Source organism: Bos indicus, chromosome 13 (assembly GCF_029378745.1).
Source record: "Bos indicus isolate NIAB-ARS_2022 breed Sahiwal x Tharparkar chromosome 13, NIAB-ARS_B.indTharparkar_mat_pri_1.0, whole genome shotgun sequence".
Lineage (NCBI taxonomy): Eukaryota > Metazoa > Chordata > Mammalia > Artiodactyla > Bovidae > Bos > Bos indicus.
This window is the reverse complement of record NC_091772.1, coordinates 36,887,571-36,913,447: the sequence shown is the minus strand read 5'-3', so window position 1 is coordinate 36,913,447 and position 25,877 is coordinate 36,887,571. Positions and strand designations below refer to the sequence as shown.

The 25,877-nt window shown below is 40.8% G+C and overlaps 1 protein-coding gene across 7 annotated transcripts in view; it reads right to left on the bottom strand.

The window, feature by feature from the left end:
• MKX (mohawk homeobox) overlaps positions 1–25,877 on the bottom strand; it is a 71,466-nt gene that overhangs the window by 32,255 nt on the left and 13,334 nt on the right. For 6 of the 7 annotated variants that reach the window (XM_019973191.2, XM_019973192.2, XM_019973188.2 and 3 more), the window contains exons 4-5: positions 24,635–24,788; positions 23,868–24,203 (exon numbers count right to left, since the gene is read on the bottom strand). In XM_019973191.2, coding sequence (XP_019828750.1) covers positions 23,868–24,203; positions 24,635–24,788 — 490 coding nt within the window. Of the gene's footprint in view, positions 1–21,764; positions 23,704–23,867; positions 24,204–24,634; positions 24,789–25,877 lie in introns of those variants that run through there. The other variant, XM_019973193.2, reaches the window with a different exon arrangement.

The window sequence follows — 25,877 nt, the reverse complement described above, 5'->3', positions numbered from 1 at the left end:
AGATCTTCCCAACCCAGGGATCCAACCCATGTCTTCTGCATTGGCAGGCCGATTCTTTACCGCTGAGCCACCGGGGAAGCCCGAACTTGCCAGTAACTCCTGGTATTTAGGGATCCTCTGGTTCTTAGCAGGCAGAACTTGACCCATCTCCCTGTTAGGTTCTGACTTTCTCTTCTCCCCCCAGCTCTCTCCTTTTTAATCCAATCACCTTTCCAAATGTCCTTTTCTCCACATCACTATGAAGTTTTCTCAGATCTTTCTCCACCAGATTTTCTTTCCTGTTACTCATTGTTTCCTTTATCTTTCTGTCTCTGACGTCATTATTTCTTATACCTGGCATGCAATCATATTTATACTTAATATCGTTGTCCTGGATGGTTCTTTCTCAAAATCAGATTCTCTAAGTCTTTAGTGATGTATTTATTTGATACACAGTCAAATATTATGATATCCCTTCCTTCCCAGGAAGGAAATTTATAAATAAATTGTCCCAAGTGGTCATTGGTTAAAATAAAGAGGTGAACCCAGTGATTTTTGACCCTCGCTGATTCTTTCTACAAAGGCAGGAAGGACTTGCAGAGGCCAGTCGAATCATGGAAAGCCAGTGAGACAAGACAAAACGTGTCTGAAGTCGCTTCTTTGGTTTAACATCCCAATCCTGCTTCCTCCCAGCCTTCTTCCAATCGATCAGAGAGTGGTGCCCCACTGGTGGAAGGAGGAGGTGTGGATAGGGCACAGTGTCCAATTTTAGAATTTCTACCTCTGCAATGCAACTTAGGAACAGCAGTAGGTATAACAACATCTCTGGTCTCGCCCCAGCCCCAGACCTCTGTCAGTTTCTTAACTGTGTTCACCAAGTCACATCATGATCCTGGAGTTTCCTTCAGAAATATGATAAATTCCAGCTCAATCATATCACTGCTTTAAAGTCAGACAAAAACCTTTTGGGACTGCAGAGTCACAGCAAGAACAAAGCTGTACAGGCCGGGACACCCTGACACAGAGGAAGATGGCAGGAAATCCTCTGACATCACAGACCAAGGAGGGGACCTCGTCACTGCCAAAGAGAATTCATCTCTCGGAATAACACAGCTTCAGATTTAAATCGAATGAAAAAAAGGAATGATCTAAAAAGACTCCTTTCTAAAATCGCTATGCAGCTTATTACACAATTTATGCCATTTTCTATTCCTATATCATGTTTTTCACTTCTCCTAATAATACATGTATCATTTTCTCTTTAAAGAACTCAAGCATGAATCACAGTGGCTTTTGTTGGATTAATTGATTTGTCTTCTTTTTTTCCCAGAAGTTTCGATACCAATCCTCAGTTTCTAGTCTGGCCAGCTGAGTGGAACGAAGTAGTCCACAAGCAGGGGATCCAAGCCCAGGGATGGCCTCTACACCAACTCTCCCGACTGGAGAGGACCCTGCACTGGGCATGAGGGTGCTCTGCATCTGATCACTAAGTCTACCCCAAAGAGGAGCCCCAGTTAAGTCCTGAACTCACACAACCCCAAGCAGACCAGAAACCCCAGAGCTATATCCAAATGGTATTCCAGTCCTAGTGGGGTTTTAGGAAATCGCTGAGACCCCTGAAATAATGAACAGGTATAAAAGAAGAAGGTAAATGGAGAAGGCAGCGGTAGAGAGTGAGATGGTTAGATAGCATCACCGACTCAAAGGACATGAACTTGAACAAACTCTGGGAGATACTGGAGGACACGGAAGCCTGGCATGCTGCAGTCCATGGGGTCACAAAGAATCGGACACAACTTAGCGACTGAACAACAACCACCACAGAATAAGAAAATTAATTGCCATTTCATATCACAAATGTCTTAGCAGGAAGGTGACAGGTATGAACTTCAAGCTCCTCTGATTTGCTTAGCACCTGGGGAGGGGCTGAGTACACACAGCAGGCCTGGGATGAAGTTTTGTAGCTAAAGCAAGAAAGAACTAGATTACACAAGCAAGAAAGAGCTAGACTGTGTGAAGGAACCTGGAGACTTTGGAGCCACTTGAGAGTTAGGCAGTGAGCAGGAAAAGATGGAAGGGGGAGGCATGGGTCTGGAAGATGCTGTGCTGCTGGGGACCTGCTGGGCCAGAGAAGGCAGGGGTGAGTTCCACTTGCAGTGGCTAAGGAGAGCCTAGAAACAAGGAAAGCAGTGCTCTGTAGGAAGTGGGGTGAACCACCCTAATGTAAGGCCCTCCTGTGCTCTGGTATGCTCAGTCACTCAATCGTGTCCGACTCCTTGCGACCCCATGGACTATAGCCTGCCAGGCTCCTCTGTCCATGGAGATTCTCCAGGCAACAGTACTGGAGTGGGTTGCCACGCCCTCCTCCAGGGGATCTTCCCAACCTAGGGGTCGAACCCAGGTCTCCTTCATTGCAGGTGGATTCTTTACCATCTGAGCCACTAGAGAAACCCAAGAATAAGTGGGTAGCTTATTCCTTCTCCAGGGGATCTTTCTGACCCAGCAATCGAACTGGGGTTTCCTGCATTGCAGGCAGATTCTCTATCAGCTGCTGCTGCTGCTAAGTCACTTCAGTCGTGTCCGACTCTGTGCGACCCCAGAGATGGCAGCCCACCAGGCTCCCCCGTCCCTGGGATTCTCCAGGCAAGAACACTGGAGTGGGTTGCCATTTCCTTCTCCAGTGCATGAAAGTGGAAAGTGAAAGTGAAGTCGCTCAGTCCTGTCCGATTCTTAGCGACCCCGTGGACTGCAGCCCACTAGGCTCCTCTGTCCATGGGATTTTCCAGGCAAGAGTACTGGCGTGGGGTGCCATTGCCTTCTCTCCTCTATCAGCTGAGCTCTCTCCAAATTTTCCACACAGTCCAGGACACGCACATGCCTTCTGGGGGTGGGGAGTTGGGCGGTGGGGGTGGAATCTTCTAGAATCTGAGGACAGGACCACATTGCACATCAGAATCAACGTGATAAAGAGCAGGGACCACAGGTGTGGGAGGGCAGCATGACCACAGACTGAACGCACTGGGGAAAGTAAACGTTTCCGACACGCTTTGAAGATAGAACCCTCAGGCATCGTCAGAAACCTTCAGAAGGGTCTGCTCTTCCACAGCAGGAACTGTGTGCTTTTTGGACCTAAAGAATCAGAGTCAGCCCTGTTGCTGTTCCTGGTTGCAGAGAAGTGCAGGCTGGGGACGTGCTTGTGCTTTTCTTTGGAGAAGGATCCAAAGCTTTTTAACCAGTTTTCAAAGCAGTCCATGTACAAAAGGAGGAACAGCTCCAAATAAGTTAAGAGTCACTGTTTTGGAGAGGTCAACTCTATAAACGATTTTTTTTTTTAATCTGAGTACACTTAACCAGGATGGAAAACACCGTAAAATCGAGTGGAAAGAGTCTGAAGGAGAAGTGAAAGACTCAAGTCCTCTTTCTGGCTCTGCCATTAGGTAGCTGGGCCCCAGCAGGCCCCCTCCCTCCCACCTAGTGAGAAAAGCCAAATAATTATCCTCACTTTTACCTCACAGAGTTGTAACGAGGATCCAATAAAATGACAGATGTCTGTGCACTTTCTACAGTACACAGAGCAACACAATATATTATTAAAGCTAATGTGGCATTAGATCTGCTAACCAAATACCAGAATAGTAAGTACAAAAATGACCTTAGTGAAAATATTTTTACAATTCAATCATGGACATTATCCCCCTCTTCTTGCCATAATAAATAAAGGCATCCGACTTTAAAGGATATTTTTATCATTCATCTGACTTTTGGAGTTTCACCGTGTTCTAGCCTCGCTGTACAAGTTCTGTTTGTGACTCTTGCTCCCTACTGCTTTGCTCCTCTGTGGGTGCATGCCGAATTTGTGCAATCGAAAAGGAAGCTTTGCAGTTTTTTTCTATGCATGGCAATAAGCATGACATTCGATCTTACATAGGGATTAAGTCATTCATGAGCGGAGCCCAAAGGGAAGAACGGCTCCAAAATAACAACCAGCCTTGCTGGTACTACAACATTCAGAAATTCATAGTCACTTCTGCTACAGTTATAATTTGTAGTCTGTCTGGCACTGAGAAATCTAACTGCAGTCTCTGTGGTTTAAATAAAATGTATCTACAGTAACTTGGAGCCATGTTTTAAAATGTTCCATGTTATTTTAGTTCAAGGACAAACTTTTAAAATTAAAAGAAAACTTTGGTTTTAATTATAGATTAAAAGTGAAAGTTTTTTGGTTTTTTTTTAAGGAATGCTATGGAGTCCCAGTTTTGGAGAAAACAATTGAAATTAGTTCTAAGGTAACAATCTTTATTAATATAGGAAGCTGAGAGCACACACTCACACACAAAGACAACATTTTTGTGGTTTTTAATCTATGATAGTCACAGTTCTACTCAGTATTATATTTTCCAGTGATTTCAGTTGTATTTTATGACCAGGATGCAATATTTTAACAGGCACTACTGCTGAAACAATGACAGACTAATAAAAGGCAGTTGATAGTGTTGTCTAACTTTAAATTTCAGAAAACCCTAGTAGAACCTAAATTTATAAAACACAGAAGTTGAGTTACATTGTTCATACAACAAAAGGATTCACTGCCGGATTGTTTTAAAATACCAAGTATCTGTGCTGGCCTTAAAATCTGATTTAATTTAAATCTAATATTTTTAGAATGTATCTATCTAAAAATTCAAGGCACAAGTTTATTATACTCTGTGGATTGATACAGAGTGGCCTAAAATAGAAGCTCTAAGTCAAGTGCACCAGCAGGAGCAGTAAGTAAATGCTTAGACCCCAGGCTCCAGGCAAGGGCTTCCCACTTCATGCCCTCGGCTCTTTTGGGCCACTCAGGATGCTACAGGAAGGAATCTGGTTGCAGTCTGCTTATTTTCTCAACTGATGCTCTGCTCCTTTCAAGGTAACATCTCCCTCTACCCCATCAACTTTGTTCTGTGATTGTTTTTGGACTCTGTAGCTTAAGGCATGGTGCTTCCAGTAGTCATGTAAGGATGTGAGAGTTGGACCATAAAGAAGGCTGAGTGCCAAAGAACTGATGCTTTCTGAACTGTGATGTTGGAAAAGATTCTTGAAAGTCCCTTGGACTGCAAGGAGATCCAACCAGTCCATCCTAAAGGGAACCAACCTTGAATATTCATTGGAAGGACTGATGCTGAAGCTAAAGCTCCAATACTTTGGCCACCTGATTCTAAGAGCTGACTCACTGGAAAAGACCCCGATGCTGGGGAGATTGAGGGCAAGAGGAGAAGGGAGTGACAGAGGATGAGATGGTTGGACATCATCACCGACTCAATGGACATGAGTTTGAGCAAGCTACGATGGTGAAGGACAGGGAAGCCTGGCGTGGGGTCACAGAGTCAGACACAACTGAATGACTTAACAACAGCAAGTTTTGTGTTCTCTCATCCTCAAAATAAGGATTGTAACACATGTATCATAGAATCACTCCAGGGACTAAAGTAACACATGCAGGTGGAGCACAATGCAGGCACAGAGTGAGTGCTCAGTAAACTGCAGCTATTCTCAGTAAGTGCAGACCATAGGGAACTCTCCAGCCATCAGCCTTAGACACACCCTGTCAATTGTCTGATGCCTGTCTGCATGTTATAGATAAGAGGTATGTACCCTTCAGGGAAGCAAGACTAACCGAAGGTATAAAGAGAATACATATGCGTGTTTCTTTGTGCTTATATGTAAATAATTATGTAAATTTTAACTAATTTACTTAGACAAGATTTGATTACTCAGTTTACAGATTATCCATACCCAAAGCATTTACAGCAATATCTTTCTTATACTTTATAATTAACGGATCACACTAACGATGACGCTTGTTGTCCAAACATTTGAGGTTGAAGAGGCAAAACCTCATTCAAATCCCCCTGCTATGTGATCTCTGCTGGGATAAGCAGAATTCTGCCCCCCATAACTTTCCCCTTTAGTGTCACATCTGTGAATGTGCTATGTTATTCATTAAAAGTGACTTTGCAGATGGAACTAAGATTACCCATCAGCTGATGTTAAATGAAGGGTGGGCTCAATGTAATCACACGAGCCCCTTAAACTCAGAGCTTTTTCCTGGTTGGGGCCACAGAGCAGAGGCAGAGCAATTCAAGCTTTTGGAGGATTGGGCATACTGTTGCTGGTTTGAAAATACAGGGACCGGAGAGAAGGAATGGTGCAGCTTCTAGAGGCTGAGATGTGAGGGGCAGGACCTCAGTCCTACAGCCAGAGGGAAATGAATTCTGCCAGCTGCCTAAATAAGCTTGAGTAGGTTCTTCCCCAGAGCCACCAGGTAAGAATCCAGTATGACCAAAACCTTGATGTCAGCCTAGTGAGACTCTGAGCAGAGCATTCAGCCATGCTGCATCAGACTGTCCACTGAAATAATATATAATAATATTTATTATATAATAATTTATAATAATATTTGTTTTAAGTTGCTAAGCTTGTTAAGCAGCAATGCTGCTGCTGCTGCTGCTAAGTCGCGTCAGTCGTGTCGGACTCTGTGCGACCCCAGAGATGGCAGCCCACCAGGCTCCCCCGTCCCTGGGATTCTCCAGGCAAGAACACTGGAGTGAGTTGCCATTTCCTTCTCCAATGCATGAAAGTGAAAAAATAAAGTGAAGTCGCTCAGTCGTGTCCGACTCTTAGCGACCCCATGGACTGCAGCCCACCAAGCCCCTCCGTCCACGGGATTTTCCAGGCAAGAGTACTGGAGGGGGGGGTGCCATCGCCTTACCAAAATATAAGCATATGATTTACAACCACAGTCATCACTTTTGAACCTGTGATGGTTATTTAACTAAAAAACAGCACACTCCATCCCTAACCGTGACACAGAAGCTGCCATTTCTGCCAATGGATGTGCTGTGATTTCAGGCTAGTCTTCTGACATTTCTCTGTCTGTCTTAGTTTCAGGGGCCTCACTTAACACTTTCTGAAAATAACTGCTTGGATCTGTACCTGCTCATGTAGCATCTCTAGCAGAGGGTGTGCAGGGTCATTGAAGAGAAACCACGTGGTGCTCTTAACCTCATCCTCACTGGGAGGATTCTAGTACTTCTGTGGATGTGCCAAAGCATCAGTACATCGTTCAGGGAAAGAACTCCTCTTCCCCCAGGAAAACAGACACCGAACAGATCATGAGCAAGGGACTCTGGGAACGTTAGACATTCCAGCAAGAGATGGTGCTGCTCTCAGAATGATATTGGCAACAGCGGCCCATTTTGAACTCATTAGTGTTTAATCAGCACAGTGTCCACATGCTGACAGCTGGACAATCAAGCATATCCTTAAGGGAAGAAAGAAACCTCATAGAAAAGTATTCTGTGGTCAGTCTACCGCTGCCCAGAGACAGAAATATGGTGAAATATCCATCAACTGAGCCACAGTTGAACAAACCGGGAAAGAATCTGGACAGCAGAGCCCTGAGCAAAGACAAGGGACTTCACTGTTAAAACAGAGAGAAGAAAAGAGACGGAAGCAGGGAGACAGGGAGAATAGCAGGAGGAAGGAAGGAAAGATGGAAGAAGAAATAAGAGAAAAAAGAAAGAAGAAAGGAAAGAAAGATGTTAGAGGAAAGACAAGATATTTAGACATTATTCAAATAACTTGAACATTTAAATTTCAATATGTACTTTTTTAATGTATTTTTAGGGGCTTCCCTGGTAGCTCAGAGGTTAAAGCGTCTGCCTGCAATGCGGGACATCTGGGTTCGATCCCTGGGTCGGGAAGATCCCCTGGAGAAGGAAATGGCAACCCACTCCAGTATTCTTGCCTGGAGAATCCCATGGATGGAGGAGCCTGGTGGGCCACAGTCCACAGGGTCACAAAGAGTCGGACACAACTGAGCAACTTCACTTCACTTCACTTCCCATGTCATTACTTTATTTTGATAAATAATTTTAATTAAATACATTTGTACCACTAGCTAAAAATCATTAAAGTAACTGAAGTATGAGAGGGGAAAAATAATATAAAGCAAATTTAATGCTCCATTGATACTTTGCTAGAAGGAAAGATTGGCAAAAATGAATGGAATTCTTAGCTTCCTGTTTTTACTTAAAAATTCCCAACAGTACTCGCTCAAACAAAGAACTTAAGTTTTCCACTGGAAGGACAAAAAGAAAAGTTAGTTTCAGCATGTCCTGCCACATGCTTCACTTCAGAGACTTCAGAGTAAAATGGTATTGATTTGGGTTCTAATCACATTTCAAAAGTGCAGTATTTATTAGGTGCATGACCGTCAAGTACCACTATATCATAGTGTTATAATTAGAGGCCTTTTTAAAAAACTACATTGTATTTAGTGCTTTATTTCAAAAAATAGTTGATGGAAAGTCTTTCCCATCATAACATGTCATGTTTTTGTACATGAAATCCATCAGGAATTTTCCAGGAGTTCCCACATTCCACTCTGCACACAATTTCCTTTGATTTTCAGAATTGATGCCTAATTCTGAATGTATGCAAATTCCCAGTAAAACAGAAACAAAGGAAACATCTCTTATGATAAAATCATTTACTGGAAGTCTGTGCTAGAGTTCCCTTTAAGATGGTATACTGACTAAGCTTGATTTACTTCTCTCTCAAAACCCCATTAAAATCACAGACTGTAAATTTAAAACCAAATGAATGCCTAGCAGTCCTCAAAAACAATAAAGGGTACCATCGCCAAATCAGAAGAGTTGAGAAATTCATGGAAGATGAAATGCATGTGGCATCTAGTGGGTGGGGAAATTCAAACAGAACCACAACTCAAACCATGTGGAGGGCAAGACCGTGGCGGAGCATGAGCTGCTGCTCCCAGCAGGGCATAGAAGATATTCCAAGTCACAGAGTAAGTGGGTCAGGGCTCCTGAGGGTTACCAGTCAAAGGACAGCTAAGGGAAGAGCTAGGCCATGCTGCCTTCCTGAGTCTGGGGTGGGGGTGCAGGGCGGGGGGATATGCCTCTGGTTCATCCGGCCCAGGACACAGCTTCTGCAAATGTTCTTTACACAAGGTAATTGTTGTTTAGTCACTCAGTCGTGTCAATTCTTTCACGACCCCATGGCCTGTAGCCCGCCAGGTTCCTCTGTCCATGGAGTTTCCCAGGCAAGAATACTGGAGTGGGTTGCCATTTCCTTCTCCAGGGGACCTTCCTGACCTAGGGATCGAACCCACGTTTCCTGTGTCTGCTGCATTGCAAGTGGATTCTTTACCTACTGAGGCATCAGGGAAGTCCTTACACAAAGCAGGAAACCTCTGTAAAGAGGGTGCCTGGCATGAAGGCCATAGAGACAGGCAGAGCAGAGACCCTGGCAACTTCTGATCAACGTGGGATCATGGCTGCTGTGAAGAAGGAGTAATAAGAAAAAAAGATGTTCTTGGAAAACAAAAATGAGATACTACAATGAGAACTGCAATAGGTTGATTAATAAACTGGAAGTGGTAAAGGTGAAGGTTATGTTAGTGACCGGGAGGAAAAAGCTGAGGAAACTGTTCATAAAATAAAGAAGAAAGATGAAAAATGTGAGAGGAAAAGGAGAGGACCAAGAATACCAGGCCAAGATCATTTCACAGGTGAATTCCTTCAAACCCTCAAGGTACCAGAAAGAGCTAATCCATGCTTCATTTTAACTTTTTGGAGTAGAAAAAGATGAAATACTTTCCAGCTCATTCCACAATATCAGTGTGACTCTAACCTCAAAACTGTTCAAGGAGAGCGTTAGAAAAAGATAAAATTACAGACAAACCTCACTTGAGAATTTTGATATAAAATTACTAAGTAAAACGCTAATAAACTAAATCCAGAAATCTCTTTAAAAGAACAACATATCTTGATGGAACAGAACTTTTCCTAAGAATTCAAGGCCATTTGAACTCTAAGAAATTTAAATAGATTAAAGGTGGACAACTAGATGATGCTCTTAAAAAATGTGGAAAAGCATTTGATAAAAGGAGCAACCTGTTTAGTTACATGGGCAGGGGATTCCTTATCAAATAATCTAGGAATGGAAAGAGAATCCCTTAACATGACAAAGTGATCATATCAGAAGCTTGCTGTGAAAATTATACTTGAAGGTAAAATATAAGGAAAATTCCCTTTAGTGTCTGTCATCACTGCTATTACTCAACACTGTTTTAGAAAACTTGGTCAGTGTGATGCAATACCTGGAAGATGGAAGAAAGGGAAAGCTGGGAGGAAATAAAAACCTGAAACTGTTACTCTCTGAAAGTTATATATGTTTGTGTGTCTTGACAATTTAACTGGATATAAGAAAAATATACAAAATCCAACAGATTTTTAGGATATCTAGTGATGACTATTATAAAATGTAACGGACAAGTCATTCACAATAGAAACAATAAGAGTAACAAAAGATCCTATAATTAACTTAATGAGAAATATGCAGACCCTATGTAAAGGAAAACTACAAAAACGTGTTGAGCGTCATGAAAGATGCTCATAATAAATAGAGAAATAAACCATATGCCTGAGTGGGAAGACCTGACACAATAAAGATATTAAATTCTGTGCTATCCTAATTTCCAATGGGATTTTTTTAAGTAGAACTTGTCAAACATCATCCAAAGTCCAACTAGAAAAGTACATTCAATAGTCTAGACGAGAATACTTTGAAAAAAGTGAACATAAAGTAGACACAGCCTGCCAGACGTCAACATGTACAGCAAAGCCACAGTCGTGAAAGCAGTGTGCTACTGACAGAGGAGCAGCTTTTAGGTTTGACGGTATTCAGTACAGTCTAGCGGAGAAGGCGATGGAACCAGACTCCAGTACTCTTGCCCGGAAAATCCCATGGACGGAGGAGCCTGGTGGGCTGCAGTCCATGGGGTCGCTAAGAGTCGGACACGACCGAGCGACTTCACTTTCACTTTTCGCTTTCACGCATTGGAGAAGGAAATGGCAACCCACTCCAGTGTTCTTGCCTGGAGAATCCCAGGGACAGGGGAGCCTGGTGGGCTGCCGTCTATGGGGTCGCACAGAGTTGGACACAACTGAAGCGATCTAGCAGCAGCAGCAGTACAGTCTAGAAACAGACACACACATAAGGGAAGCACCGCAAATCAGTAAGGAGCAGTGGATGCACTCAGGGTGTCCTGCTAGGACAACTGGCTATTAATGTGGGAAAAAAATCAGATCTTTAGCTCATACCATTTATAAAAACACTTTAGGTAGATTATAAACATAAAAGTGAAAGTGTTAGTCGCTCAGTCCTGACTCTTTGCAACCCCATAGACTGTAGCCCACCAGGCTCCTCTGTCCAAGAAATTATCCAGGCAAGAATACTGGAGTGGGTTGCCATTCCCCTCTCCAAGGGATCTTCAAACCTGGGTCTCCTGCACTACAGGCAGATTCTTTACCGACTGAGCCCCCAGGGAAGCCTGATTATGAGCATATAAGTGTACAAATAAAATAATACAAGCAGTAGAAGTAACTGCGGAAGCAAACTTTTATAAAATTAGGAGTCTTCCTAAAACGACACAGATAGAACCCCTGCAGATTTAACAAGGGTCCCTCGCCTACCTCCTGGCCCAGCACCTGGGCAGATGGTCTACCTGTCACCGGTGCGCTGACCCCTGCTGGGCTCCCTAATACTCCTGCGAGATGTTCCCCTTGTTGCTCAGAGCCTAGGTTCTGTTTCTAACAGAGATAATACGGTCTGTATTTAACTATGACTTTCAGTAAACTGTGGGCTCCCTTCTCTCCCTAAAAATGTCACAGGATCTCAGATGATCAAGGGTAATAAGGTAATTCCCTGGAGAAGGAAATGGAAACCCACTTCAATATTCTTGCCTGGGAAATCCCATGGACAGAGGAGCCTGGCAGGCTACAGTCCATGGGACCGCAAAGAGGCGGACACGACTGAGAGACTAAACAACAACAACAAAAAGGTACTTATGGATTATCTTGTCATAAGCCCTCATTTTACAGCTAAAGGAACCAAGGCCCTTGGAGCACATTATCAATTGCTAGCAGTTCTGGGTGAATATGGAGAGCCTAATGTCTAAGGCGATGCCATAACTTTCTATGGCTAAATCTACCCGATTTCAGGTCGGGTAAGAAGGGAGGCTGGAGAGAAATTTGGGGCATAGTAAAGTCATTTTCCAAACTACAGATGAAGCAGCAGATATTTCGGAGAAGGCGATGGCACCCCACTCCAGTACTCTTGCCTAGAAAATCCCATGGACTGGTAGGCTGCAGTCCATGGGGTCGCAAAGAGTCAGACATGACTGAGCGACTTCACTTTCACTTTTCACTTTCATGCATTGGAGAAGGAAATGGCAACCCTCTCCAGTGTTCTTGTCTGGAGAATCCCAGGGACAGGGGAGCCTGGTGGGCTGCTGTCTTTGGGGTCGCACAGAGTCGGACATGACTGAAGTGACTTAGCAGCAGCAAAATATACATTGAACTGGTCATGCTTCCACTGGGCGTCGACCCGGAGCTTTATACTATCGTTTTAATTAAAGCACCAGAGAGAGTGAGGTCAAACACAGATCATTTACCTTTCTGCTTCTTCTCTGAGTTTCCTATTAGCGTTTCACCAAGTGTGTGCAGGGGGGTGGGGATTAGGAATGGTATTTGGGGGTTGGTAATATGTCATGAAATCATAAAGTTGAGCTTTTTTTATATTTTCCTAATGAGAGAAAAGTTATTCTAACTATAAACTAAAAGTTTTACTGCTTCAATCATAGTAACCATGAAATAGAACTCAAACACCTTTCAAGATAGTTGAGAATGACTATTCCAGATGATTTACGTTTATACTTTTTAAAGCACATTTTAAGGAAAAAAAAAATCCTGGAAGAAAAAAGTACACAGGTTAGATAAATTGGAGGTCCCATGGGTCATGAGTAAATCTGAATTGGTGCCATAATTTCTGAAAAGGTCTAAAGTAAAGGAACCCAGGAGACACAGTAAAAACCACAACAAAACCAATTGCACTACTGACAAAGTTGTGAAAAAACTCCTTGATCCAGCTGGAGACATTTAGCAGCCCCGGAGAGGAGAAAAGGAAGAAAAAATACAGTGAGACGAAATGCAACCAAGACGATTAAGGAAGATGCAAAACAATGATAACATTCGGCCTCGGCTGCAAACCAGGGAAGGCTGGTGGTTCTCAAGCAGCCATTTAGCTCTGTGCTGGGCGAAGACATCACAGCAAAGGCACTTGGCACCAAGCGACTTCTGGTCGGGAGTTTACGTTTAGAAATGTAAGACCCAGTAACATCTAAGGAATTCTTGTTCTTGCCAGACAGCCACCTTCTTGCCCCAAAGCCATGTGACAAATGATCCTGAATACCACTCTGCCTTTTACGCATCTGCTGTCTAAATCAGTGCAGAAACTGGAAGCAGCGACTCTGAATTTTGGCCTCAGCAAAAGGGTACATTTTAGTGTCATAATGACAGTCTTGGCAGAACAGGGTCTTCTTCCTTGCAGTGTCTCTGCCATACTGAGAGCTCTGTCCATCGTAACCTGCATCTGGCTCGAGAGAGGGACCATCAGTTCTCAATTTCAAATGCAGGGGCGATGGTGTGGGAGCTTGAGAGCAACTGTTTCTTGGAAATTCCACTTTATGAATGGTTGTCTCCAACTTTCAGCACTTTAAAAAGGTTTCCTTTTCATCTGCGTTGTTTTTCCATTTTAATTTTATCTCACCAAATGAGTCCTCTCAACATCACTGTTTTAAAATGTTATTCTCTTCATTTAAAAGAAGCTCAATCAAAGGCAGAACTGCTTTATACAATGGTGCTCAAAAAGGAACACAGTCTTTGTGTCAAAGATGTCCATCGTGGTCCCTCTATCCAAGCACTGAGTCAGTGGGCAAGAGGCTGCTCTAACCCCATCGCAGCCCAGGGGTTGTGGAAGATGCCACACAAACTCACAGGGCCATCCGGCCACACAGCAAGGTGCTGCCCAAACCTGGGGCCTGGTGATATCTACACTGCAATTCAGCTTTTCCCACACTCACATAGTGGAGTGTCTTACCTGAGGGAAAGCTGCAGGTGAACCTGACCCCAAAGCACCTTAGTGTTATCTTTGCACTTCAGCGTCCTACTGGCCTGACGGAAAAAAGACTCAACACTGTGAGGAGCCAATGAGTGACGTCACTGCTAAGCTGAGTCCAATCTAACTTCCCAAACCATCTCCAACTGGATTGTTGGTATCTCTCCCATGTGTTTCAGACCACTTTCAGGTAACGAGGCGAGGTCTTTAGGGTAGACCCATGACAGAGGAAGGATACCACTGGTCATTTTCAAAAGCCTCTTTGTTTTCCGAACTGTGTTTAATTCTACTGCTATGACTGCTACACACACACACACACACACACACCCACACCCACCCACACCCACCCACACACACCCACCCACCCACCCACCAAGAGACTTCTGCCCCACAGCGGGGACCACTAGAGATCTTCTACAAACCATTTCTCTTCTCGGAGCAACACAGCATAAACCCTAGGTACCAGATGTCTATTACAGTCTACTATCTACCAACACGTGTGAAGACCTTTCCACTGCAGCCATTAAAACAGACAAGTTTCTGATTGAAGCCCGTGTGCCTAGAGCCTGTGCTCCAGAAAAAAACCCACTGCAAAGAAAAGCCTGTGCACCTCGACGAAGAACAGCCCCCTCTTGCCACAACTCAAGAAAGCCCTCACAGCAACAAAGACCCAATACAGCCAAAAGTAAATAAATAAATTAAAAAAACAAAAAAAGAATCAGGGAAAGGAAGGTAGCAATAAGAGACCTAAGCTATTAAAAAAGATGAGTTTTTTAAAAATGCACAACCATCTATCCTAAATTCTGAAAAGTTCAACACTAAAGACATGATTTTAAAAATAAAATTCAATTAATTGAAATAGCCAAAAGCCATAGACGTACGGTACCAATCATCAGGATCACATTTCCAAGCAACGCGACCACCTGCATACAAAACCTCAGCCATCTCAGTGCTCAGCGTAGAACCCAAAGCGATGTCCTAATCTGCAAATTAAGGGATTGAACTGGAAGACCCTTTAAGGTTCACTGCTGAATTTATAAAAATCCTTGACCATTTTCCTCTTTAGTAAGATGAAAATAAGACAAATTGGGTAACGAAGAAAAGAAAGGTTCATTACACAGCTGCCATTTAAACATGCCATCCTTCATTTAAACTGAAAACCATGAACAATTCAAATGTGAAAAAAACTGAACAAAGTGAACAAAATTATTATTACTTTTCTTCCTCAAAAACCACAATTATAGATAATATAATGTCTAATAGAAAACAAGAACAAAATTTAAAAGTACCCAAATTCTGGGCTAGAAGAAAACACGTATTTATTCTGAGTGAAAATTCTGTTACATCAACAAGACAAATTTTGACATAGAAAAATACCTGTTTAATTTTAGAAACAAAGTCGGGAGGCAGAAGGGAAAAACTAACTGTGACTCACCAAAAAAGAAAGAAAGAAAAAAAAAAAAGAAACCACTTCCATGTTCATTAAACAGAATGTCTTGTTATTTTCACAGACAGTAAAAACTTTTTGACATCCTTCTCAGTCCCAGGCTGGAGAGGTGTCAACAGATCTTATTTGGTCTTGTCAGTGTGTAAAGAGTTTACAAACCTGACTAAATTTAGAATTAGCAGGAGTTAGGCACTTATATTCCTTATACACAGAAGAAGGGGGAAAAAGGTCCTTTTATGCCAGCTTTGAGTTTGGCTTGAGTTTTTATGACTTATTTAGAAGCCCTAGGGAATGAAAAGAGTCTCTTAATGGAAACACTGACACAGTATTAAATGCAGTGACATGAACCAGCACTTCTATGAAACGACACCAGGTGTGACTGACCACTGCAAGTCTGAAATGCACAGAGTGTCAGAAAATCAATTACCATAGACGGAATGCCAGGAGACAGTCCTGCCAAAATACAGGGGATACCCCCACAGAATCAAAAGGTAACGCTGATGAACTTGTTTTTAACAGGAAAATAGGTAAAAATGTATGAGATCTATAGTCTTACATGTGGAGGACAGAGAAAATGTAAAATTTCTACATAGACTTTCTCCAATTTCACCTTAGGATTAAAAACAGTCATTCTTAAAAAGCCAAAGAAGTCATGTCAACCCTGACAGTGAATGGGACAGAAGAGTTTAAATCACTGGATCTAAATCTGCACTGTGTTTCTTAAATCTCACCCACAATGTGACGACCTAGATAAGTAAACAATAGATACCATTACTTAATGAAGTCAAATCCATAAAAGTTCCTTTTCTATTTGCCTGTCTGCTACACTTTTTTATTCTTCAGTGGATTTTTTTAAACTGCTAAACTTTTCCACTTATCATCCTTACATTTTCCTGAAAGTCACTCTTTTAACTTGAAAATTGGTTTCATTTTATACTTTCTAAGTTTTTGTTTCAACTCTCTTAAACATCTCGTAGTTCTAAGCTTCATTCTGTTTAGTTTTTTCCACGAGCTTTAACTTTCTCTGCGTTTGCCTATTTTTAAAATCCATTTAAACATATTTGGGACCATTTTCTTTCCCTTGTCATGTTCACAGACACAGATCAACATGTACATACGTACGTTACAATGTCTTTGGTGATTGAAGAGGCAGACAGATGAAATCATGAAAACACTAACTCATTCACTTAAGAAAAGAGTTCCGGAGCAAATATGTGAGACACACTGTATTAAGTGCTAGGGGGACAATAAAAAGGAATAAAATACTATTTCAGGGCATTCGAGGGCTTTTAATACACACAAATCGGTGAGTATCAGCACAAAAGGAGAGAGACCATACAGCTGCACTCCAGGAAGCCGTCTCTCTACAGTCATACAAATTTGAAAACAATGTTGCCATCATTCTAAGGCTCCACTTGGAGAAAACGATATCAGATCAGATCAGATCAGTCGCTCAGTCGTGTCCGACTCTTTGCGACCGTATAAAAGGACAAAAAAATAGACAGCTCCAACACAGCCCTAAAAAAGGTGTACATTTTCTCAATGAAGCTGCTATGCATTTTCAATTTGTTTGTAAACCAGGCTGTTGAATGGGGTTGCTAAGTCTTAACATCTGCATATAGACTTTTTCCAGCTCTCACATGATACTGTGAAATGAAAATATCTCCTGCCATATCAATAAATGAGAAATGTCACAGACATCAGTAATTTCTGGCCTTCAAATGTGAATGAGGCCTCCCAAAACTGCGATCCAGCGGATGCTGCCAGGCACCACAGTGATTGCTGAGGGGCTGGGGAAATGCAAGAAGTATGGTGAAGAAGGAAACAGGACTGATCCAGATACATGAGGTGCATATATGAAAGCAATGAATTCAGTGAGCCCAGAGGCTTGCATCTTCGCATACATAGTAAGCTCCGTAACTTTATGCCTGATTTTTGATGTTCAGATGGCCTGTTCCCTTTGTTGAAAACGTGTATGTAGTCTGTCGTCCCTCCTGCCTCCTTGGAGCAGTTTTCTCAGAGCTACTGAAATGGGCTCGAGTCCTAAACATTCCCAGCAAATAAAACAACACTACATTCAGGTTGTGACTATGTATTTTTTTAGTCGACAATACCAAATAACAAACAAAGAAAAGTGAATGAAAAACTAACCCCTGAAGGAGCTTATGCCAAACTGCTTATGCCAAAGCTTGTTCTCTTTTTCTATTTTTGTCTGCCACGAATCTCTTAGCCCTTTAATATTTAAGGGCTTTTAAGCAGCTTCATTTAAATTTTGCAAGAAGAAAATTTACTTTCAAAAGTCAAGCTAATGTGCTACTTCAGAAATAATCCAAGTGAATGTGTTTTGCCATTGTCATCACTGATAAATATTTAAACATCTACAGTGTTCATAATATCATGCTTAAATTTTTATAATTCTATCCCAAGCCTCACCAAAGGTCAGAATTTCTGTAAGCCTCATTTCAAAGGTTACTGCTCTGGAATAAGTAATTAGGAAAGACCCCTTTATAAAAAGGTTATCAGAAAGACACTGTTCAAAGGTGTCAGGAGCAAGTTTAGTGTGGAAGCATATAAAAAGCAACAGGAGGAGGAGTTTAGGGAAGACGTGGGGATGCTGAGACACAACCCACAGGCTGTGTCTCATCCTGTATGTCCAGAGGAACAGAAAATTCTATCTTTTTAAAAATCAGTCCTGAAATTTCTATCTGGAAATTTCACTTCGGTGGAAAACCTCATTTCCAGATGGTATCTGATAGGTGAGGTATTATTGTAGTAAAAGACACAAGACAGAAAAAAAAATTTGGATAACCTTTCAAGTATCCTTTAAATGTCACTAACTGGGCTGGTGACAGAGGGTTTTATTATTCTCTGCTGGAGCACATCAACAGTCATTTGCATGCCAGGAAAAGAATGTCTGGAATCATCCAACAGGGCTGAGCTTAATCTTTCACTAAAAACAAGGAAGTGACAAGCATAAAAAGGGAAATAAAAGAAGATGAAAGTATCCAAAGTCGATTTACTGGTCAACAAAATTCCAGAGAAAATAGCAAGGACACAGAAACCCACACCATCCTTAAGAGTAAAGCCTTCTCTCAGCTCCCATGAGGCTTTTTTTAAGCTACCCCCCAAACACCTGAAATTGATGAAACAAATCAAGCGTCGTCATTCAGTGTTCAAAAAGATCTGGCAGGCAGTTCTTTAAATCTTTCCCTCTGCTTCATTTAAGCTATGATTTTTTCGACAAGCAGCCCAGCATAAAACCCAGGACTCTGGAGAGCCTGGAGTGTTTTTGATAAGTGATGTGAATGCCTGAAGGATACCTCCTACGTGTCTCAGAAGTGCACTGTGAAGTCAGTGGTTGAGAACGGAGACTGCCATTTCTCCAAAGAAACGATGCTATATAGATTACAGTTAAATCCCAGGTTAATCCAATGGTTTAGTCAACTCATGAGCATCCCTATGTTTTACTATGGAAAATACCAGCTTAATTTCTAAAGTACACGAGTATGCAGGAAGAGAGTGAAAAAATAACATCTCCACCACCACCCCCACTCCCCACCTACTGGGGTCATCGTTAGCCAAGAACAAAATTTGGAAATGGCATTTAGCCTTGTGTCCTCACAGATTTACTTTCTGCTGCTTCGTTTGTCTTTCCCCAGTAACCAAAATCCCTAGTTCCCTCATTTTGCAGGCCATTCAAATGGACATTTCCTCCCAAAGACTCTGGTTTACGGAATAAATGATTTATTTCTTCTTTCCATCAAAATCTCCATTGCTTCAGGGATATTCACCTTCATCAAGTGGAGGGAAAGCTAATCTGGTTAATTCACACTAATACAGAAAAGAGTTCTCTCCACCAGTATGTTTTTGCTATACCAGATGTGTATAATTAAGAGGGATTTCAGGCAGTTTAGTAAGATGAAGTGGAAACATTCAGGCTTTAGGGAGCAGAGTAAATTTATGAATTACATACTGGGGAGGTACTGGGGCTCAGAGAGTAATCATTAGCATGTACTAGCCATTTATAAGCTGATCACTTGTGAACTGCGAAAAGGAATAGCAGGATAGGAACCTGTCTGCATGCCAGCAACAGAGCAGGGAGGTTCACACATTTTATTTCAAGAAGTGCCTGTCCTTCCCCTCATCAAGCATACTTCTTAGAAGTGACTCCTCTCTTCTTCACTGAAGAAGGAGATTTAACAGGCTTGGTTTGGAGGGTAAATTAAACTCGAATCCAAGTTAGGAAAGGCTCTATGGAGGACGCCCTCTGGAAGATGCTACAGATGTTCATAGATGGTTCCATTTTGAGAAACTCAACTACTGAGTCAAGAGGAATGGAGGTGGGCATGAAGCTACAGCCCTTATCCTGATGTCTCTGAGAGCAGACCCATTTAAGGACTAGAGACCTGGAGGACAGTTTGCAATGGGAAGTTACTCCACCCAATATCTGAAAATTACCATTGGAATGGCAACCCGCTCCAGTATCCTTGCCTGGAGAATTCCATGGACAGAGGAGCCTGGTTACAGTCCATGGGGTTACAAAGAATTGGACACGACTGAGTGGCTAACCGGAGAAGGCAATGGCAACCCACTCTAGTACTCTTGCCTGGCAAATCCCATGGAGGAAGAGCCTGGTAAACTGCAGTCCATGGGGTCGCTAGGAGTCGGACACGACTGAGCGACTTCACTTTCACTTTTCACTTTCATGCACTGGAGGAGGAAATGGCAACCCAGGGAAGGGGATGCCTGGTGGGCTGCCGTCTCTGGGGTCGCAGAGAGTCAGACACGACTGAAGCGACGCAGCAGCAGCAGTGACTAACACTTAACCTAACATGATGAAGAGGACTGTAATTTTAATTTAGATGATTTCATTGAACAGATGAGACTGACTGACTAGATTTTCTTGCATATTACTTAATTCTATTTAGAAGGAATAACCTTAATAATTCTGGTCAATTCTATGTTATGATTGCTGCTATCAGAATACATGTATATGTGTGTGTGTGTGTGAGAGAGAGAGAGAGAGAGCGCTCAGTCATGTCTGACTCTTTGCGGCCCCATGAACTGTACTGCCCACCAGGTTCCTCTGTCCATGGAATTTTCCAGGCAAGAATACTGGAGTGGGTTGCCACTTTTTTCTCCAGGGGACGTTTCCAACCCAGGGATCTAACCCGCATGTCTTTTGTCTTCTGCATTGGCAGGCGGGTTCTTTACCAGCAGAGCTACCAGGGAACCCGTCAGAATACTTATTGATAGCCTGCTATGCCCTTGAAAAAATATCTTTTCTTTCTACATGATGTGGTAGATTGCAGATTACAGAGAAATATTTAATATCTACATAAAACTTAAATGTTTGTATCTACTTGGATGGTGTCTAGTAATATCTTCAATTAGGATTACTGCTTTATGATCTCCCAGACTTCTCCCTCCTAGAATTTAACAAGGGAAATGAAATTCAGTGATTACCCTTCCAAAAACCAACTCTTTCTTTCACTTGGCTTTTTGCCTCCTTATACTTAATGAAATGCATCATGAGATTGCAGCTGTCTTACAAAAATGGGTGGAAGAAATGGATACAATTTCTAAGCACAGATAAACCAATAAATTGTATTTAAAGGTGATCAATCTCTTAGCAGTCTTAGAAATTTGCTGTTAAGGTGAGGAAAAAAGATATAATCAGAAAGAACTGAAGAAATTCGGAACAAGCCTGTGTGCCAGGGAAAACCAAAGCAGTTTCTCAGAAAGTATTTATTGAAATTCCCTGTTCTACTACTCATGCAAGACTGCTAACCCAGCGACAACTGCAGCAACATTGTCAGTTTTCACAGAAGACAGTCATTTGGTGTTTTGGTATGAAATTTAGTATACCAGTCTTAGACCAACAGCTCTTGCTTCATTTTCCATCCACAAACTCTACAATTTTATTCTGTTCTTTTAAAGCTTATACACATGCAAGAGAAACCAGAAGCTTACGTGTCTAGGCTGTGATCTCATTGCTTGCATAACTAAAAGATAGGTTTTTATTTAAAAATAGAATTTGGCAAATGAATAGTCCATAACCCGAACCAAGTGCATCTGGAATGCTTTAATAAAAATAAATGGCCAGGCTATTTCACTTTGAAAAGCATCGCCTGTACAGGATGTTAGTCCCTCTCTGATTTTAAATTTTGTCACTTTTGAAAAGAGCTTGCATTTTCAGAAGACCCACACACGCTGGGGAAATTTCACAGGCACATGACCTTATTTTTACTGGGCAACATAAATTTATGAGAAAAAGAAAAAAAATTTTTAAAGAACAGATCTCAATTACCCCACCTCATTCAACTGTAATTTTTATTGTTTTTATCTTTCTTGTCTTGTCCATACACACTTGTCATATTCAGGGCATCCTCAATTAAAAATTTTCCACTTAACAGTAGATGATTATCAATATTTCCCACATTGTTTCATAGTCAGTAGCAGTACCACAAATAAAAATTTTGACTTTATGCTGTCTTCATCTGGTTTGAGGTTAGGAAAACATTTACATTTTTAAAAATTGAGATACTTCCCATGTTTTTATATGTTCCAGAAACATATACAAAGCATAGGAATTAATTATTTCTTTAAAGTTTGAAAAAGAAATCCAATGGCTTTATCAAGCATTTGGGAACTGAGTTTACTAAAAACCATAATTTTTCCTGCATTAGCAGTCATTTAAAAGTTTTCTTACTATGAAATAACAATTTGTGTGGATAATAGCAATTCAATTCATCCATACATTTGCATACACCTATACTGTCAAGCGATTGTGTATAGTACTTTATAATAATTTTTAAAAATATTATTTTAATCAAAAATATGTTGATTGCTATATCCTCTTTCTCACTTCCAACTTTAATTTGAGTTAATTTTTGCTTATTTCTTTTACTACTGACTTCGAAGAGCCAACTCTTGATTTATTTACCTGTTTTTCAGTCTTTATTTTACCATTTTTTGTTTTCTGTTTATTCCTTTTTCAATTATCTGTACTTGAATGACATGATTTTTTTTTTTCCTTTTTCTGAAAATAAACATTCTGAATTACAAGTTCTGGTCTGGCCACATCAGTTAGGTATTAACAGATAGTTTGAACTTTTTTGTTTTTGGCTAAATTATCTTTTATTGTATATTTTACTTCTTTCTAGACACAATTATTACTTACAAGCCTATGTATTTCTGAGTGTCTGGAGATGTTTTAATCGTCAGAATTGGAAATACAAACAGAAAATGAGATTAAGTCGTTAAAAATGTATTGCGACATCTTCTGAATCCTCATAGTGTATCTTGTACATATTTGTAGACACTTGAAAATCAGATGACTAAATAACCTTAAGGATATATTCAGCAGACCAACTTTAAATGTCTTTATAAAGCTCTATTGTTTATATATCAAGGTTCTTGATATTATAATGACTAAGGGTAGTAGTACATGCATAGTATTTAGCATAGAACCTAGTATATCAAAAATATTCAATTAGTGACTGGTGACAACATGTGTAATAATAACAGTAACAGCAGTCTAGCAGTAATTACATTCCTCGGACCTCTGGTGCAGGCTCAGCTGCACTGCTGATCTATAGAAGAGTCACTAGCAGTCTGTTCTTTGTCTGGGCTTTCTTATCTGTGACATAATACGGCTGAACTCCATGCTTCCTGAAGTTAATTCACAGGGTAACATTTCTAAATCTCACTGCCTGGCATTTTCAGGACATGGACTCTACCCGTACCAGATGTAGGACACACACAATCCTTTGTCCTGAAGCAAACTTGCTCAAACACTCTTTACATGCAAAGCTTTGGGGGAATTGAAGTCAAGACAGAAAATTTTACCAAGCTTGCCACTCCATCTGAAAGCTGAGGACAGGTAGAAATTGATTCATTTTTTCTGAACTAAAAGTAAAGATTTCAAAGCTATTTATCAGCCCTACTTGTGCTTTTCAGAAATAAAAGTAAGATTTCCAAAGCAATTTAAGCCACTTTTCCTTCACAAACATCTCGCCACCCATGCTAGTTTATATTCATTTTCCATCAATATAAGCAATCAAAGAATTTAAGAGAAAAGATAGAATATAAAATATTTGCATGGCTAATTATGATCTGGGACATTCCTCCATTATAATTTATTCTTAAAGCCAACATTTATCTCCTCTAAGTAGGTTTATTGCTAAGATTGAAGATCTTCATTGAGGATGAAAACTTCCCTGTAGACCATCATCTGCTAACAAGCGTATCTGCTAATGAAGAACAAAATGAAAGGTTTCAAATCGAATTATGGGCCACATGTGCAAATCTGATGCGCAGGCTATAAAAATTCTGTCTTGACATCTGTAGAAAGAAGGCCCTCTGCTGCAGCCTTCATTCTGTTTAAACAAGGTTATCACGAAAAGCACAGACTTACCTGTGCGGTAGACAAAGTTGCCTTCCGTTTCTGATGACGAGGGAGATACCAACTCCTCCTCAAACTCATTGGAACTAAAAGATCCCGAATGGTTTCTTTGCCTTGTCTTTCCCATCATGGCCGCATTTGTGACCATGACGTGTCTCAAAGAGTCGTTAAGGTAACGATTCAACAAGCTGCTCTTGTATTTGGGGGGCGATACGTAGTCCTCACTGGCTCGTGACTCTGGCCGTACTCCAGCCTTTATGACTGAGCTCTCACTTTTAATTACGGGATGGTGAACTGGATTATTATAGCCTCCGTCATTCATGTGGTTTCGTGGAGGGTTTTCTCCATCTAAGAAGGAAAATACCACTAGGTAGTTCTTACATGTACTTTTCCCCAGACACCCAATTGTTATATTTAATGATTTAAAATATACATATAAGAAGAATATTTAAAGTGTGTAAAGTTATCTTTGATATTTAAGATTAATTTTTAGGCAAAGAAAAGCAGGAATCTAAGTAATTTCTCCCTTTGGTATTTTAATGTTAATAAACTTCACAGAAAATATTATTCTGACACATGATAAATCTATGAACAAGAGGAAACAGCCGTAATCTGGTTGGTCATTTATAGTATTATAAAAGTCAAGTTATCCTGTGCAATAAAAAAGAACCATTATGACAGCATTATGTTTTGTGGGATCAACCTTAGAAATAGGAATTGTGGTGAATGACTCCTTACAGAGGCAGAGTAAAGAAAGCAAGATAAAAATATTAACAAACCTTCAGAACAGGAGTCATCACTGCTCACACTGAGCCGCTCAGCATTCCCTTGAACATACTTGTTGTATAACTTTATTCTTAAGGCCCAGCTTAAATCTGGCTGTCGAACAGTATTCTTAAGCCGACGTCTTGCATTAGCAAACCAATTTGACACCTAAAAAGGTTTTATTTCTCAGTTAACACAACATAAAAAATTATCCATCATACAGTTACTTTCCCAGAAAGGACCTAAGCCTCTCTCATAATCTCTGATTATTACATATTCTCAGACATAACAGTACTGGAATTCATATCTGTTCATTCATTCATTCAACAAATGTGCTAAGCCCTTACTGTACAGACTGAGCACTAGCTATATCCTAGGAATAAAAAAATATTAAAGGACTTTGCCCTAAAATTTTGAGGCTAGTAAGAGAGGTAGGAGAATACACAGATAACTCTAAAATCTATTCACCATTGCCAAGACATGGAAGCAACTTAAATGTCCATCAACAGAGAAATGGATAAGGAAGATATGGTACATATACACAATGGAATATTACTCAGCCATAAAAAAGAAAAAATGCCATTTGCAACCACATGGATGGACCCAGAGATAATCAAACTAAGTGAAGAAAGTCAGAAAAAGAAAGACAAATACCATATGATATCACTTATATGTGGAACCCAGAAAATGACACAAGTGAACCAATGAAATAAAAACAGGATCAAGGAATATATATGTTTATGTCTATAACGGAATACATATAATCTATAATATATAAATAGAACACATATATATGTCTGTAACGGAATCACTTTGGTGTACAGCAGTAATTAATACATTGTAAATCAACTATAATTCAAAAAAATAATTCTAATATAGGAAAGAAAGTGATAAAGGGCTTAAGATGCATTAAAATAAAATGTTACAGCAATGAAACAGAAGGAGGGGTTACTTTCATGTGACTCAAGAGTTCATGAAGCTAGACTTTGAAGGAATATGTCAGGGATAATGGGGGGGAAGTGTGTTTCCAGTACAGACTTGGAACAATAGAAATCAAATTACAGAGACATGATGGGAGGTAAATAAGAGGGAAGAATTAGAGATGCCCTTGAGTTATCAAACTTATGTAAGAAGAGAAGACAGTGCCATTCTGAGGAAGAAAGAATTGTTTGAGGGTGAAATGATGGGTTTGGTCTGGGAACATTTAGTTTGAGGTACCAGAAGAGCATACAGGTGAAATGTGCCAGTGAGAAAATA